Source organism: Macaca mulatta, chromosome 7 (genome assembly GCF_049350105.2).
Source record: "Macaca mulatta isolate MMU2019108-1 chromosome 7, T2T-MMU8v2.0, whole genome shotgun sequence".
NCBI lineage: Eukaryota > Metazoa > Chordata > Mammalia > Primates > Cercopithecidae > Macaca > Macaca mulatta.
In genome coordinates, this window is record NC_133412.1 from 97,724,123 (window position 1) to 97,739,126 (window position 15,004).

At 44.9% G+C, this 15,004-nt stretch overlaps 1 protein-coding gene across 1 annotated transcript; it reads right to left on the reverse strand.

The window, feature by feature from the left end:
• Nucleotides 1-10,803: 10,803 nt before the first annotated feature.
• Nucleotides 10,804-14,174, reverse strand: GZMB (granzyme B). Its single transcript, XM_001114420.5, has 5 exons — nt 13,959-14,174; nt 12,772-12,919; nt 12,180-12,315; nt 11,706-11,966; nt 10,804-11,062 (listed from the first exon to the last, which is right to left on the reverse strand). Exons 1-5 carry the CDS (start codon nt 14,113-14,115, stop codon nt 10,919-10,921), a joined length of 846 nt encoding a protein of 281 aa, XP_001114420.3. The 5' UTR covers nt 14,116-14,174; the 3' UTR covers nt 10,804-10,918.
• Nucleotides 14,175-15,004: the final 830 nt, after the last annotated feature.

Sequence of the window (15,004 nt, forward strand, 5' to 3'; positions counted from 1 at the left end):
GTTAAATGTATTCATTATTTACCATGATCCAGAGGACACATTAGTTACTTTACATTTGTTATGTTATTTAAAATTCTAAATGGGAGCTATTATTAGCACTTTAAAAGAAACATTAGTACACCAAGGAGAATGGAATCCCTCAGAACACACTTGTATCCAAATGCAACTTTTTCACTATTTTGTCTTGTAAATAGTGAAGGTCATATGTAGGCAGATCTCAGCTCAGCTGTCATGGCACGTGAGTCTGATGACCTCAGGACCTCTGTCTAAGGAGGTGTCTGAGTAAAGGTTGGAAGGACCCTTGGCCAAGAAGGCTGGGAAGTCATTATGTGGATGGGTGTTATACCATCTCTGAGAAGCTGTGCAGAAGACTTTATCTCAAGAAGCCTATCTAGTATGATTCCTTGTCTGGTGCAGTGACTCCAAAGTTCCTTTTAAAGGATCTCAGGATTTGAAAGCAAGATGGCCGAACAGGAGCAGCTCCAGCCTACAGCTCCTAGCACGAGCGACACAAAGGATGGGTGATTTCTGTATTTTCAACTGAGGTACTGGGTTCATCTCACTGGGGAGTGCCAGACAATCGGTGCTGGTCAGCTGGTGCAACCTGACCAGCGAGAGCTGAAGCAGGGTGAGCCATCACTGCACCTGGGAAGCACAAGGGGGAAGGGAATCCCTTTTCCTAGCCAGGGGAAACTGAGACACACAACACCTGGAAAATTGGGTAACTCCCACCCTAATACTGCACTTTACCAAGGGTCTTAGCAAATGGCACACCAGGAGATTATATCCCACACGTGGACGGGAGGGTCCCATGCCTACGGAGCCTCCCTCATTGCTAGCACAGCAGTCTGAGATCTAACTGCAAGGCAGCAGCAAGGCTGGGGGAGGGGCGCCCGCCATTGCTGAGGCTTAAGTAGGTAAACAAAGCTGCTGGCAAGTTTGAACTAGGTGGAGCCCACTGCAGCTCAAGGGGGCCTGCCTGTCTCTGTAGACTCCATCTCTGGGTACAGGACATAGCTAAACAAAAAGCAGCAGAAACCTCGGCAGAGGTAAGTGACCCTGTCTGACGGCTTTGAAGAGAGCAGTGGCTCTCCCAGTACGGAGGTTGAGATCTGAGAACGGAGAGACTGCCTGCTCAAGTGGGTCCCTGACCCCTGAGTAGCCTAACTGGGAGACATCCCCCACTAGGTGCAGACCGACACCTCACACCTCACACGGTGGGGTACACCCCTGAGACGAAGCTTCCAGAGCAGGAATCAGACAGCAACACTTACTGTCCAGCAATATTCTATCTTCTGGAGCCTCCGCTGCTGATACCCAGGCAAACAGGGTCTGGAGTGGACTTCAAGCAAACTCCAACAGACCTACAGCTGAGGGTCCTGACTGTTAGAAGGAAAACTAACAAACAGAAAGGACACCCACACCAAAACCCCATCAGTATGTCACCATCATTAAAGATCAAAGGCAGATAAAACCACAAAGATGGGAAAAAAGCAGGGCAGAAAAGCTGGAAATTCAAAAATTCAGAGTGCATCTCCCCCTCCAAAGGAATGCAGCTCATCGCCAGCAACGGATCAAAGCTGGATGGAGAATGACTTTGATGAGTGCAGAGAAGAAGGCTTCAGTCGATCAACCTCTCAGAGCTAAAGGAGGAACTACGTAATCAGTGCAAAGAAGCTAAAAATCTTGAAAAAAGAGCGGAAGAATGGATAACTAGAATAATCAATGCAGAGAAGGCCATAAACGAACTGACAGAGATAAAAACCATGACACAAGAAATACGTGACAAATGCACAAGCTTCAGTAACTGACTTGATCAACTGGAAGAAAGGGTATTAATGATTGAAGATCAAATTAATGAAATGAAGTGAGAAGAGAAGTCTAGAGAAAAAAGAGGAAAAAGAAATGAACAAAGCCTCCAAGAAATATGGGATTATGTGAAAAGACCAAATCTACGTCTGATTGGTGTGCCTGAAAGTGAGGGGGAAAATGGAACCAAGTTGGAAAACACTCTTCAGGATATCATCCAGGAGAACTTCCCCAACCTAGTAAGGCAGGCCAACATTCAAATTCAGGAAATACAGAGAATGCCACAAAGATACTCCTCGAGAAGAGCAACTCCAAGACACATAATTGTCAGATTCACCAAAGTTGAAATGAAGGAAAAAATGTTAAGGGCAGCCAGAGAGAAAGGTCAGGTTACACACAAAGGCAGGCACATCAGTCTAACAGCAGATCTCTCGGCAGAAACTCTACAAGCCAGAAGAGAGTTGGGGCCAGTATTCAACATTCTTAAAAGAGTTTTCAACCCAGAATTTCATATCTGGCCAAACTAAGTTTCATAAGTGAAGGAGTAATAAAGTCCTTTACAGACAAGCAAATGCTTAGAGATTTTGTCACTACCAGGCCTACCCTACAAGAGACCCTGTAGGAAGCACTAAACATGGAAAGGAACAACCGGTACCAGCCATTGCAAAAACATGCCAAAATGTAAAGACCGTCGATGTTAGGAAAAAACTGCATCAACTAACGAGCAAAATAACCAGCTAATATCACAATGACAGGATCAAGTTCACACATAACAATATTAACCTTAATGTAAATGGACTAAATGGTCCAATTAAAAGACACAGACTGGCAAATTAGATAAAGAGTCAAGATACATCAGTTTGCTGTATTCAGGAGACCCATCTCACATGCAGAGACACACATAGGCTCAAAATAAAGGGATGGAGGAAGATCTACCAAGCAAATGAAGAACAACAACAACAACAACAACAACAACAAAAGCAGGGGTTGCAATCCTAGTCTCTGATAAAACAGACTTTAAACCATCAAAGATCAAAAGAGACAAAGAAGGCCATTACATAATGGGAAAGGGATCAATTCATCAGGAAGAGCTAACTATCCTAAATATATATGCACCTAATACAGGAGTACTCAGATTCATAAAGCAAGCCCTTAAAGACTTACAAAGAGACTTAGATTCCCATACAATAATAATGGGAGACTTTAACACCCTACTGTCAACATTAGACAGATCAACGAGACAGAAAGTTAACAAGGATATCCAGGAATAGAACTGAACTCTGTACCAAGCGGACCTAATAGACATCTACAGCACTCCCCACCCCAAATCAGCAGAATATATACCTTCTCAGCACCACATCACACTTATTCCAAAATTGACCACATAGTTGGAAGTAAAGCACTCCTCAGCAAATGTAAAAGACAGAAATTATAACAAACTGTCTCTCAGACCACAGTGCAATCAAACTAGAACTCGGGACTAAGAAACTCAATCAAAACCGCTCAACTACATGGAAACTGAACAACCGGCTCCTGAATGACTACTGGGTACATAATGAAATGAAGGCAGAAATAAAGATGTTCTTTGAAACGAATGAGAACAAAGATACAATATACCAAAATCTCTGGGACACATTTAAAGCAGTGTGTAGAGGGAAATTTATAGCACTAAATGCTCACAAGAGAAAGCAGGAAAGACCTAAAATTGACACCCTATCATCACAATTAAAAGAACTAGAGAAGCAAGAGCAAACACATTCAAAAGCTAGCAGAAGGCAAGAAATAACTAAGATCAGCGCAGAACTGAATGAGATAGAGACACAAAAAACCCTCCAAAAAATCAATGAATCCAGGAGTTGGTTTTTTGAAAAGATCAACAAAATTGATAGACCGCTAGCAAGACTAATAAAGAAGAAAAGAGAGAAGAATCAAATAGACGCAATAAAATATGATAAAGGGGATATCACCACCGACCCCACAGAAATACAAACTACCATCAGAGAATACTATAAACACCTCTCTGCAAATAAACTAGAAAACCTAGAAGAAATGGATAATTTCCTGGACACTTACACTCTCCCAAGACTAAACCAGGAAGAAGTTGAATCCCTGAATAGACCAATAGCAGGTTCTGAAATTGAGGCAATAATTAATAGCCTACCAACCAAAAAAGTCCAGGACCAGACGGATTCACAGCCGAATTTTACCAGAGGTACAAGGAGGAGCTGGTACCATTCCTTTTGAAACTATTCCAATCAATAGAAAAAGAGGGAATCCTCCCTAACTCATTTTATGAGGCCAACATCATGCTGATACCAAAACCTGGCAGAGACACAACAAAAAAAGAGAATTTTAGACCAATATCCCTGATGAACATCGATGTAAAAATCCTCAATAAAATACTGGCAAACCGAATTCAGCAGCACATCAAAAAGCTTATCCACCATGATCAAGTTGGCTTCATTCCTGGGATGCAAGGCTGGTTCAACATATGCAAATCAATAAACATAATCCAGCATATAAACAGAACCAAAGACAAAAACCATATGATTATCTCAATAGATGCAGAAAAGGCCTTTGACAAAATTCAACAACTCTTCATGCTAAAAACTCTCAATAAATTCGGTATTGATGGAATATATCTCAAAATAATAAGAGCTATTTATGACAAACCCACAGCCAATATCATACTGAATGGGCAAAAACTGGAAGCATTCCGTTTGAAAACCGGCACAAGACAGGGATGCCTTCTCTCACCACACCTATTCAACATAGTGTTGGAAGTTCTGGCTAGGGCAATCAGGCAAGAGAAAGAAATAAATGGTATTCAGTTAGGAAAAGAAGAAGTCAAATTGTCCCTGTTTGCAGATGACATGATTGTATATTTAGAAAATCCCATCATCTCAGCCCAAAATCTCCTTAAGCTGATAAGCAACTTCAGCAAAGTCTCTGGATACAAAATTAATTTGCAGAAATCACAAGTATTCTTATATACCAGTAACAGACAAACAGAGAGCCAAATCATGAATGAACTTTCATTCACAATTGCTTCAAAGAGAATAAAATACCTAGGAATCCAACTTACAAGGGATGTAAACGACCTCTTCAAGGAGAACTACAAACCACTGCTCAGTGAAATAAAAGAGGACACAAACAAATGGAAGGACATACCATGCTCATGGATAGGAAGAATCAATATCGTGAAAATGGCCATACTGTCCAAGGTAATTTACAGATTCAATGCCATCCCCATTAAGCTGCCAATGACTTTCTTCACAGAATTGGAAAAAACTGCTTTAAAGTTCATATGGAACCAAAAAAGACCCTGCATTGCCAAGACAATCCTAAGTCAAAAGAACAAAGCTGGAGGCATCACGCTACCTGACTTCAAACTATACTACAAGGCTACAGTAACCAAAACAGCATGGTACTGGTACCAAAACAGAGATATAGACCAATGGAACAGAACAGAGCCCTCAGAAATAATACCACACATCTACAGCCATCTGATCTTTGACAAACCTGACAAAAACAAGAAATGGGGAAAGGATTCCCTATTTAATAAATGGTGCTGGGAAAATTGGCTAGCCATAAGCAGCAAGCTGAAACTGGATCCTTTCCTTACTCCTTATACGAAAATTAATTCACGCTGGATTAGAGACTTAAATGTTAGAGCTAATACCATAAAACCCTAGAAGAAAACCTAGTAATACCATTCAGGACATAGGCATGGGCAAGGACTTCATGTCTAAAACACCAAAAGCAACAGCAACAAAAGCCAAAATTGACAAACGGGATCTAATTAATCTAAAGAGCTTCTGCACAGCAAAAGAAACTACCATCAGAGTGAACAGGCAACCTACAGAATGGGAGAAGATTTTTGCAATCTACTCATCTGACAAAGGACTCGTATCCAGAACCTACAAAGAACTCAAACAAATTTACAAGAAGAAAACAAACAACCCCATCAAAAAGTGGGCAAAGGATATGAACAGAAATTTCTCAAAAGAAGACATTCATACAGCCAACAGACACATGAAAAAATGCTCATCATCACTCGCCATCAGAGAAATGCAAATCATAACCACAATGAGATACCATCTTACACCAGTTAGGATGGCAACCATTAAAAAGTCAGGAAACCACAGGTGCTGGAGAGGATGTGGAGAAATAGGAACACTTTTACACTGTTGGTGGGATTGTAAACTAGTTCAACCATTGTGGAAAACAGTATGGCGATTCCTCAGGGATCTAGAACAAGAAATACCATATGACCCAGCCATCGTATTACTGGGTATATACCCAAAGGATTATAAATCATGCTGCTATAAAGACACATGGACACGTATGTTTATTGTGGCACTATTCACAATAGCAAAGACTTGGAATCAACCCAAATGTCCATCAGTGACAGACTGGATTAAGAAAATGTGGCACATATATACCATGGAATACTATGCAGTCATAAAAAAGGATGAGTTCGTGTCCTTTGTAGGGACATGGGTGCAGCTGGAAACCATCATTCTTGGCAAACTTTCACAAGAACAGAAAACCAAACACCGCATGCTCTCACTCATAGGTGGGAATTGACCAATGAGATCACTTGGACATGGGAAGGGGAACATCACACACCAGGGCCTATTATAGGGAGCGGAGAGGCGGGAGGGATGGCATTGGGAGTTATAACTGATGTAAATGACGAGTTGGTGGGTGCTGACGAGTTGATGGGTGCAGCACACCAACATGGCACATGTATACATATGTAACAAACCTGCATGTTGTGCACAGGTACCCTAGAACTTAAAGTATAATAAAAAAATAAAAAATAAATAAAGGGTCTTAGTAGTCTTATCTTATTGGGCTATAGTAGTCTTCCAATTACCTTCACTAATGGTCATGGAAATATTAAGAGGTATCTCAGTGAATCCCATCTTCCCATGGCAATCAGGATTAATCACCCAGCTAGTAAAGTAACCTACTTATCTGACTGTTGATTTCCTTCTCAGGAATTGAGACCTCTAGACCAGCAAAGCTCAAGATTATGGAGACAGAAACAAAAACTCTAAATGTGGCTCATTAGGTTTAATAACCAGGGGGGTAACTCCTAATCAGAGGGGCAAGGAATGTTTGGAAACGTTCTTTGTTTCCAAAACCATGTATTCTAGCTATGAAAGAACCGACACTATATATTTATTACTGCTTAAAAGCATATGCTACATCCTGTAGCACAGCATCCCAATCTTGCAGGTAGCTTTTCTCAGCTGTCATTATTTTCAGTCTTCAATAAGCTATTCTGCAATTCTCTCAGGTCAGCTGCTTCTAAGTGATATGGTACATTGCTGCCATGGTAACATATGTTAGTTGGTCAAAAACAATCTTGTGTGGGTTACCAAGATAAGAAGTAAACCCTATAAGTTGTGTAAGTTCACAAAGAGTGGTACTGGGAGAAGCATAGTGGTGGGCTGGGAAGGCAGTCATAACAATACATATTCCCAGAAACAAATTAACAAGATTTTGCTTTCTTTGGAGTCTATATCCTCCATGAGCCCACTTGGCAGTTCTCTCCCTGGTTGTGCTGGGACCTGATTCTTCCTGTGGCCCTGGAGAAAAAGAAGCATGGTGGGAGTGGATCTCAGTGGGCTGAGGCATTTCCTTTCCTAGAGTCAGTAGGGACACTATAGAGATTTTAAGCAAGGGAAAGATTATTTCTTCATATGGTAGGGGTTGGGGGCAAACTTCCACAGACCAAGGAGATTTGAAGGAGTCAGCATGTTTAAAGTACTTACCTGCCTGTGAGTCCACCTAAATACACCTGTGGACAGATTTCAGCTTACCAAAGGGAATTGCTTTGAATACTTCTCACTAAATAGCTGCTGGAGAAGTCCACAGTCTTTCTCTCCATGGAGGTGTCTGAGCACAAACTTAATTATTGTCTGGAGATTCCAGAAAGTCATCTTGGGGTGAGCATTAGAAGACTTTTAAAGCTACTTTCTGGCCTGGTCATCAGGGGGCGTGGGCTCTGTTCGGGCTCTGTCCTAACTTCTGTGATATCTTCAGTCAGTCACTACCCTTTCCTGAAACTTTGTTTCTTTCTTCTTGCTCAGAAGTGGATAAAGGCCTACAACAATGGTTTTCAAACTTGTTTTAAACCACAGAACCATTTCCCCAAAGTAAGTATCATACCTAAACTGATTATGGACGTGACCAGGCAACTTTAAAAAATACTATTATTTTGTTTTGCTTCCTGTGTTTTCCTTTTCCAAGGAAGGAGCCAAGTCATTAGTATTTCTTAGGTGCAGGGATTTTTTTTTTTCCCAGTTCCAAATCAGAAACTGTGTGACACCCACTTATTTTATAAAAGTGCCCAAGATTAAGAGATTGAGTTGCGGCTGGGTGTGGTGGCTCACACCTGTAGTCTCAGCACTTTGGGAGGCCGAGGTGGGCAGATCACTTGAGGTCAGGAGTTCAAGACCAGCCTGGCTAACATGGTAAAACCCTGTCTCTACTAAAAATACAAAGATCTGTCGGGTGTGATGGTGCATGCCTGTAATCTCAGCTACTCAGGAGGCTGAGGTAGGAGAATTGCTTGAACCCAGGGGGCACAGGTTGCAGTGAGCTGAGATTGCGCCACTGCACTCCAGCCTGGCTGATCAGAGTGAAACTCTGTCAAAAAAAAAAAAAAAAAAAAAAAAAAAAAAAAAAAAAGGGATTGTGTTGCAGCATGCTTAGTGCACACTGAGATGAGAAAGGGCATGACCTTGATAGTTACATGATCCTGAGGGAGATTTTACTCCATGCCACAATAGTGTAGTGCTGTGTATATTTGGGACAGGGAAGCACTAACCTAGAGCTAGTGCTTCTGTTCAACTCCCAGGCAGTACTCCATATTAGCGGCAAGACCTTGGAGAGGTGACTGCTGGGAGTGTTTAGCAGGGTGAGCTTAACACAGGGCAACCCTCATTCAACAAAATGTCATATACTCTTATCGGTGACCTCCAAGCCAAGAACTTCCTAACATTCACAAGTCCAGGTAGTTTTGGAAACTACAAATGTAGCAGTAATCAAGTGGCCTAAACAATAGAGGCATTGCTCCATTTTCTCAGCCTTCGTGAGCCTTCCTGATTCTAGTTTCATTCTGTACAGGTAGGAGCTTGTGTAATGACAGGGATTATGCTTCTGGTGGTCCAATCAAATGGGTGTTTTTCCTACAATTTGAATCTTTATAATAACGTTCATCCTTGCTACTTTTTTTTTAAAATTTATTTATTATTATTATACTTTAAGTTGTAGGGTACATGTGCATAACGTGCAGGTTTGTTACATATGTATACTTGTGCCATGTTGCTGTGCTGCACCCATCAACTCATCATTTACATCAGGTATAACTCCCAATGCAATCCCTCCCCCCTCCCCCCTCCCCATGATAGGCCCCGGTGTGTGATGTTCCCCTTCCTGAGTCCGAGTGATCTCATTGTTCAGTTCCCACCTATGAGTGAGAACATGCATACAGCCATCCTTGCTACTTTTTAAACAAATGAAAATAAGCCTGCCCTAGTTGTCTTCTTCCTGCCCTGCTATGCTTCCCCTAGGTGAAGACGATGCTCCATTGAACAGTTTGACAACTTCATGTCTGGAAAGTAAATGATTAAAGTCGTTTTCAAATCCCATACATTGTTTTTCTGGAGTCACACATGACAATATTCATACAAACTGTATGAATAGCTGGCCTTTCTTCATATCTTCCCACTTAGGATACCCAGAGACCCACGTGGTTCCATAAGGGCCTTGCTACTGAGATGCCAGGCCACCTCATGCCCTGGCAGAGAGGGGCCTCAGAAAAACCAGAAATAAAAATAAGATACAAATACTTTAATCGCATGGATTTCCATATATGTCTCGATCTTGTGAACTAATCTGAAGGATAGAAAGGGAGTGAAACAATTTGGATGGAAATTCTCAACATTGTCAGTTTCACTTGGGTTCAGACGATAGAGTCTGTTATTGTGTTCTCTTACTACCCTCTATGCCTGGTACATAGTGCTCAATGAGTATTTGTTTGTTGATTGATAGAAAAGATTGTGCTTTCCAGTCCTTCTGCAGAAAGGAGTCCTTTTGAACCCAAAGGGCTGATGTAGCCCAGGTGGCTAGCAGGGAATCTTAGCCTAGAGGCCAGCAGTGACCAAGAGGAACAGGTTTAAAGGGGCTCAGCCTGCTGACTGCCCAGGTGGGCAGTGAACCTTGAGTGTATGGGAGGACACTGGGCTGGATGGGAGGGGTTCAGCTGGCTCTACCTAGGGGAGAGATGGAGCCAAGGGTTGGAGAGAGACCTTGCCAGCCTTGTCCTCCATGGGTCTTACCTGGTGCCACACAGGCCTGGTTTTTCTGAGGCCCCTCTCTGCCAGGGCATGAGATGAGCTGGCATCTCAGTGGCAAGGCCCTTATGGAACCACATGGGTCTCTGGGTATCTTAGGTGGGTAGATATGAGGAAGGGCCCAGATCAGGTCAGCGTGGACTGGAGAGGACAAAAGTTGGTGGATTCTGAGAACACTCAGCAGGGATGAAGAGAAGGGGCAGCCAAGAGGCTGGAGGACGAGTTGAGCTTTGAGCTCAGAGGAGGGTAGAGAAACTAAGCCCGGGGGAGAATGAGGAGCCCCAGTGGGGGATGAGGAGTTAGGTCCCATGGTATTATACCTTTTTTCTCTGTCATGTAACACTGGAGAAGGAGGTAAGAAGTTTTCGCTAAGCCCCAGGACCAAAGTGGTCCATGTTGTCTCCTGATGGTGCTCAGCTTCAGCCCTGGCAGAAGGGCAGGCCCTAGAGAAACTGGTGTGGATAGGAAAGAGCTGAATAGCAGCTTTGCGTGGGGGTTTGGGAAGGTGGCAAGGGGTGAGGGGAGAGGAGAAAGCAGAAGACAGCAAAATTGTGTCATTGGCCTGCATAGCACAGAACTGGTGCCTGAGAATGAGGGTCAATGAATAAACGAGAAACCAGCCTTTCCACTCAACCAAGAGGTATTTATTCAGTTGCTGGCACCTCTCCCAGTGTAAATCTGGACTCGGCTCTGAGAAGGTGGTTCATCACAGCGGGGGCTTAGTTTGCTTTCTGTAGTTAGTGGCGTTTCATGGTTTTCTTTATCCAGCGTACAAAGCTTGAGACTTTGGTGCAGACTCGTGGAGGCTTGCCATTTCTTTGTCCATAGGAGACAATGCCCTGGGCCACCTTGTTACACACAAGGGGGCCTCCAGAGTCCCCCTGTGAATAGAGAGTGGAAGGACTGAGCTGATGCTCCTCTGGGTCCTGCCCTCTCTGCCATCTCAAGCCCCCACTTAGAAAAGGCCAACTTGCACAGCGTGCATGTGGGAGATGAGAGGGCAGGGCAGGCTGCTGGTGGCCCCCAGCTGCCAAGCTCTGGCTCTGGAAATTGTTACTGCTTCACCTCATCCCAGCGGCCAGCCTCCGTCATCTCCCCCAGATCCTGAGATTGCAGGAATGTGGGACCGTTGGCTGTTTAAGGACCCAGAAGTGGGCAAGGAGGGCTGATATCCACCATGGAGGACCAGCCCATTAACCACGTTGGGTACTGACCTCTGAAGACACACCTGGTTATAATTACTGCATTCCCAGTGGGCACAGTTTCCTAATATCTGTGACCTGGAGTGGGTAGAGTGTTGCAAATTCATCCTTCCAAAGGAGCACCATCCACCATAAGCCTCCTTGTAAGTTTGCAGAGGCCCTAATTTCTCCCCAGCTCTGTCTAGTCCCCTTTTCTCTTTCCAGAGAGAAAGATCACAGTCTAGTGGGTGAAGGAGTCCCCCACTACTTAGGTCTGCAGGTCTCAGATCTTCCCCAAACATCTTTCTCCCCAGAGCCAATCCAGGTAGATGCATAGTCTCACCTTAAAGGAAGCCTTTTGAATCTCTGGGTCCCCCACGCACAACTCAACAGTACTGTCGTAATAACGGCCTAAGCGGGATTTGCACGTTTGATCTTCCTCCACTGTCAACTTCACCTCCTGCAGTGTGTGTGCGTATTTTCCATCGGGGGTCGTCTGTCCCCAGCCGGCCACATCGCACGCCTGCCCTGGCTTCACCTGGGCCTTGTTCCTAGGTAGCCTGAGGGGCTGCACAGCTGTGGTCCGCTTGGCCTTTCTCTCCAGCTGGTGGGGAAGAGGCAAGAAAGTTCAGGTCAGCCAATGAACTTCTGGGCCCTGACACAGTGATGGGACTATGCTGTCTTCTCTCTCCTCTGAGGCACAGGAATTAACCAAAAGGCCAGGATGGAAAGGAGGGAAGGGCCTGCATCACAGTGGGAGTGGAACCAACTGGACTTCTTGCTCAAGAAGAGCAAGAGTGGCAGGAGTGTGCCTCACCTGTAGTAGCATGATGTCGTTGGAAAAGTTCTCAGGATTATAGGCTGGGTGGGGGATGGCTCTTTTCACAGGGATAATCTGCTGGGTCCGCTCCTGTTCCTTGATATTGTGGGCCCCCAAGGTGACATTTATGGAGCTGCACAGAGAGCAGAGTGAGGATGGGGGCGGAGTCACAGAGGACACAGCCCAGAGACAGTGAAGAGCAGGTGACAGCTGGGGCAGGGCTGCAGCTGAGGGGAAATTAAGGGGACAGTCTGTCCCCAGGAATTGGAATTCTGGTAATTGCACCATGTTTCTCAGGGGTCGGTTCCCCCTTGAAACACCAGTGGAATTGCTTCAGTTTGTATTCTTATGCCAAAGTATGCCCCCGGTTCTAAATATGGCAGGGTTGGTCACTCTGCTGTTTCTTACTTCAGCAGCGCCTCTGGAACCAACCTTCCCCCCTCTCCACAAACTTACCTGCCCTTTTCTCACCCTCTAAGGAGCCCTCCTGGCATATGTGTTCCCAGGAGCCCAAGGAGCTCCTTGGGAAGAAGGCAGGGGTCTCTGTGGAGTGTTTCCGGGAAAGTATGGGCTATTTTCTGCTCCTCACCTTCCCCAACAGTGAGCAGCTGTCAGCACGAAGTCCTCTCGTATCAGGAAGCCACCGCACCTCTTCAGAGACATCTGATCCCAGATCATAAGATAAGCCATGTAGGGGCGGGAGTGGGGCTTGGCCTCATGTCCCCCGATGATCTCCCCTGAAGGAAAAGTCTCTCTGCTTGTGTGCACCCACGGAATCTGCTGGGTGGGCACCTGCTTGATGGCTCCAGAATTCCTGGGCATTTGGGAACCTGGGATAGCCTGGAGTTGGGAGGGGCCTGGAGGAAGGGGTTTCAATTTCCTGCTCTGTAAAAGGGAAGGACAGCAGACTTTGGTCTGTAAATCTTTCTTCCATATGTAGTCGAAGGCAAGCATACCTGTCTTAGGGACAGTGAAATCCCAGAGGCTCCTGATCATTCCTTTCCTGACTTTGCTTTGTTTCAGGTGAGTTTCCAAGACCTATGAGTCCCATGGTTTCTAGGATAGTGCTGCTTTCTAATAGCCAGGGCATAAGTGGAGGGATCTAGATACTGTCATATGCTATTTCCTAGAGCCTGACATGTAGTGGGTGCCCAATAAATGTTCATGGCTGCATGATGGACTGGCTCCAGTTAGCCTCTGGATGAGGGCTGGCAGAGCAGTGCTGGTGGAATTCTAGAAAACGGAAGTTCAGGCTTGCCATAGTGCCTCATTCTTGGAAAGAGGGGAGCCACCAAAGGCCAGGGAAGAAAAGCAGAGTTGGAGAATGGGACTGAGCAAACACATTAACAGTGTTCTGAGGACAGTGATTGCACCAGTTCTGCTGTCAGCTGAGCTCTGGGTTTCTCTCCTAAGTAGACGGTGAGAGAAGGACCTGTGTTATCCCAGAAACAGAAGCCAGGCCTACTCTAGAATAATTTAATATTTCTCTTTTCTAGTTTCCCATCCTCTGCCATTTACTTCTAGGAAAGTCTCACTCTCCAGGTGACAAAGGTGGGCTCTGGAGAGGGGATAGTACCCACTGGCTCTTCTTGAGAACGGCCTTCTGCTCTGCCATTCCTGCTGATAGCTTATCCAGCATCACACCTGGGGGGTCTTGGTACAATGGGAGCTGGAGTTCAGAACATTCCTGGTAGATAGATGGATCAGGAATGTGGAGAAAGGGCAGGAGACCTATGGGATGGGGTTGGGCCCCCGAGGGTGGAGACGATCACTCACCTGCATCTGTCCTGCGCAGCAGGAGGAAGGCCAGCAGGAGCAGGATTGGTTGCATGTTCTCAGAAAGGCTGTCCTGGTTGGAGCTGCTATTGTTTCCTCCTTGCTCTCTTTTAGCTCTTGGGAGAGGAAAGAGGTGGAGCAGGCTCAGTGACTTCATGTTCCCCTCTGGTTTTGTGGTGTCTCATCACAGAGTTTCTGTGAATGCTGCCCACCCCCACTGCTTCTGCCTGATGACGTCCTCTGGGTGCTTGTGTGAAAATCATGCAGTGACCACATCAGCACCCACAGCTGATGACTCAGAGTAGACTACCTATTCAGCCCAGAGCAGGAACCCAAGCATATGAAGTGAACTGTAGGATATGGTATCAGCCAGTAGAGGTACTGAAGCACCAGAAACCTGAGTTCCCAGTGATAGAACCCCAATGCCTCAAGGCCATGCTGCTAAATCCATCAGGATAGTTTCTTTAGCAGTTTGTGCTGGAACCAAGCATGTTGGAGATGTGTCTCCTTCCCTTAGAGAGCTGACCGTCTGGTTGAAGAGACAAATGCCAGGAGCCAGAGTACAGTTTGGGGAGGGCCATGGTAGAGCAATACACAAGGTAGTAACAAAGTATGGCCACCATCTACTAGACCCATCTAACAACCCATTTATTATCATAGCTTCCTTTCTAGGGAATTTCTAACATCCTTTATTTAGTTACAAATATTTAGTGTGAGAGTTCACCTCTTTTCTGAACGCTTTCAATAAAAGTCCTGTACTTGACATTTTATTGGGCTAGATTAACGAATTGCTAGGAGTTGAATCCACTTTGGGTAGGCTGGGGTCAGTCCACTCAAGCCACTAGAACCAAGAATGAGAAAGGGCTGGTTCTCTAAAGGACGTTTGTAATGCTAAACTGCTGATACCATGTGAAGTGAGGAAGCATGCCAGGCAGCCAAAGATAAGTAGTTGTCTTTTTTAGTATTCTGTCTCCTGTCCAGAGAGCCACACTTCTTACATAGCAGGCTCAGCACATAATAGGCACACAGTAAACATTTGCTAAACA

Coding starts and splice junctions, on each gene's coding strand:
- GZMB (XM_001114420.5), bottom strand. CDS start 14,115: ATGAAGTCACTGAGCCTGCTCCACCTCTTTCCTCTCCCAAGAGCTAAA. Junction 12,316..12,771: donor GCTGCTCACTGTTGGGGAAG/GTGAGGAGCAGA, acceptor CTCTCTGTGCAG/CTCCATAAATGTCACCTTGG. Junction 11,063..11,705: donor TTCAAAAGGCTTCCTTTAAG/GTGAGACTATGC, acceptor CTCTATTCACAG/GGGGACTCTGGAGGCCCCCT.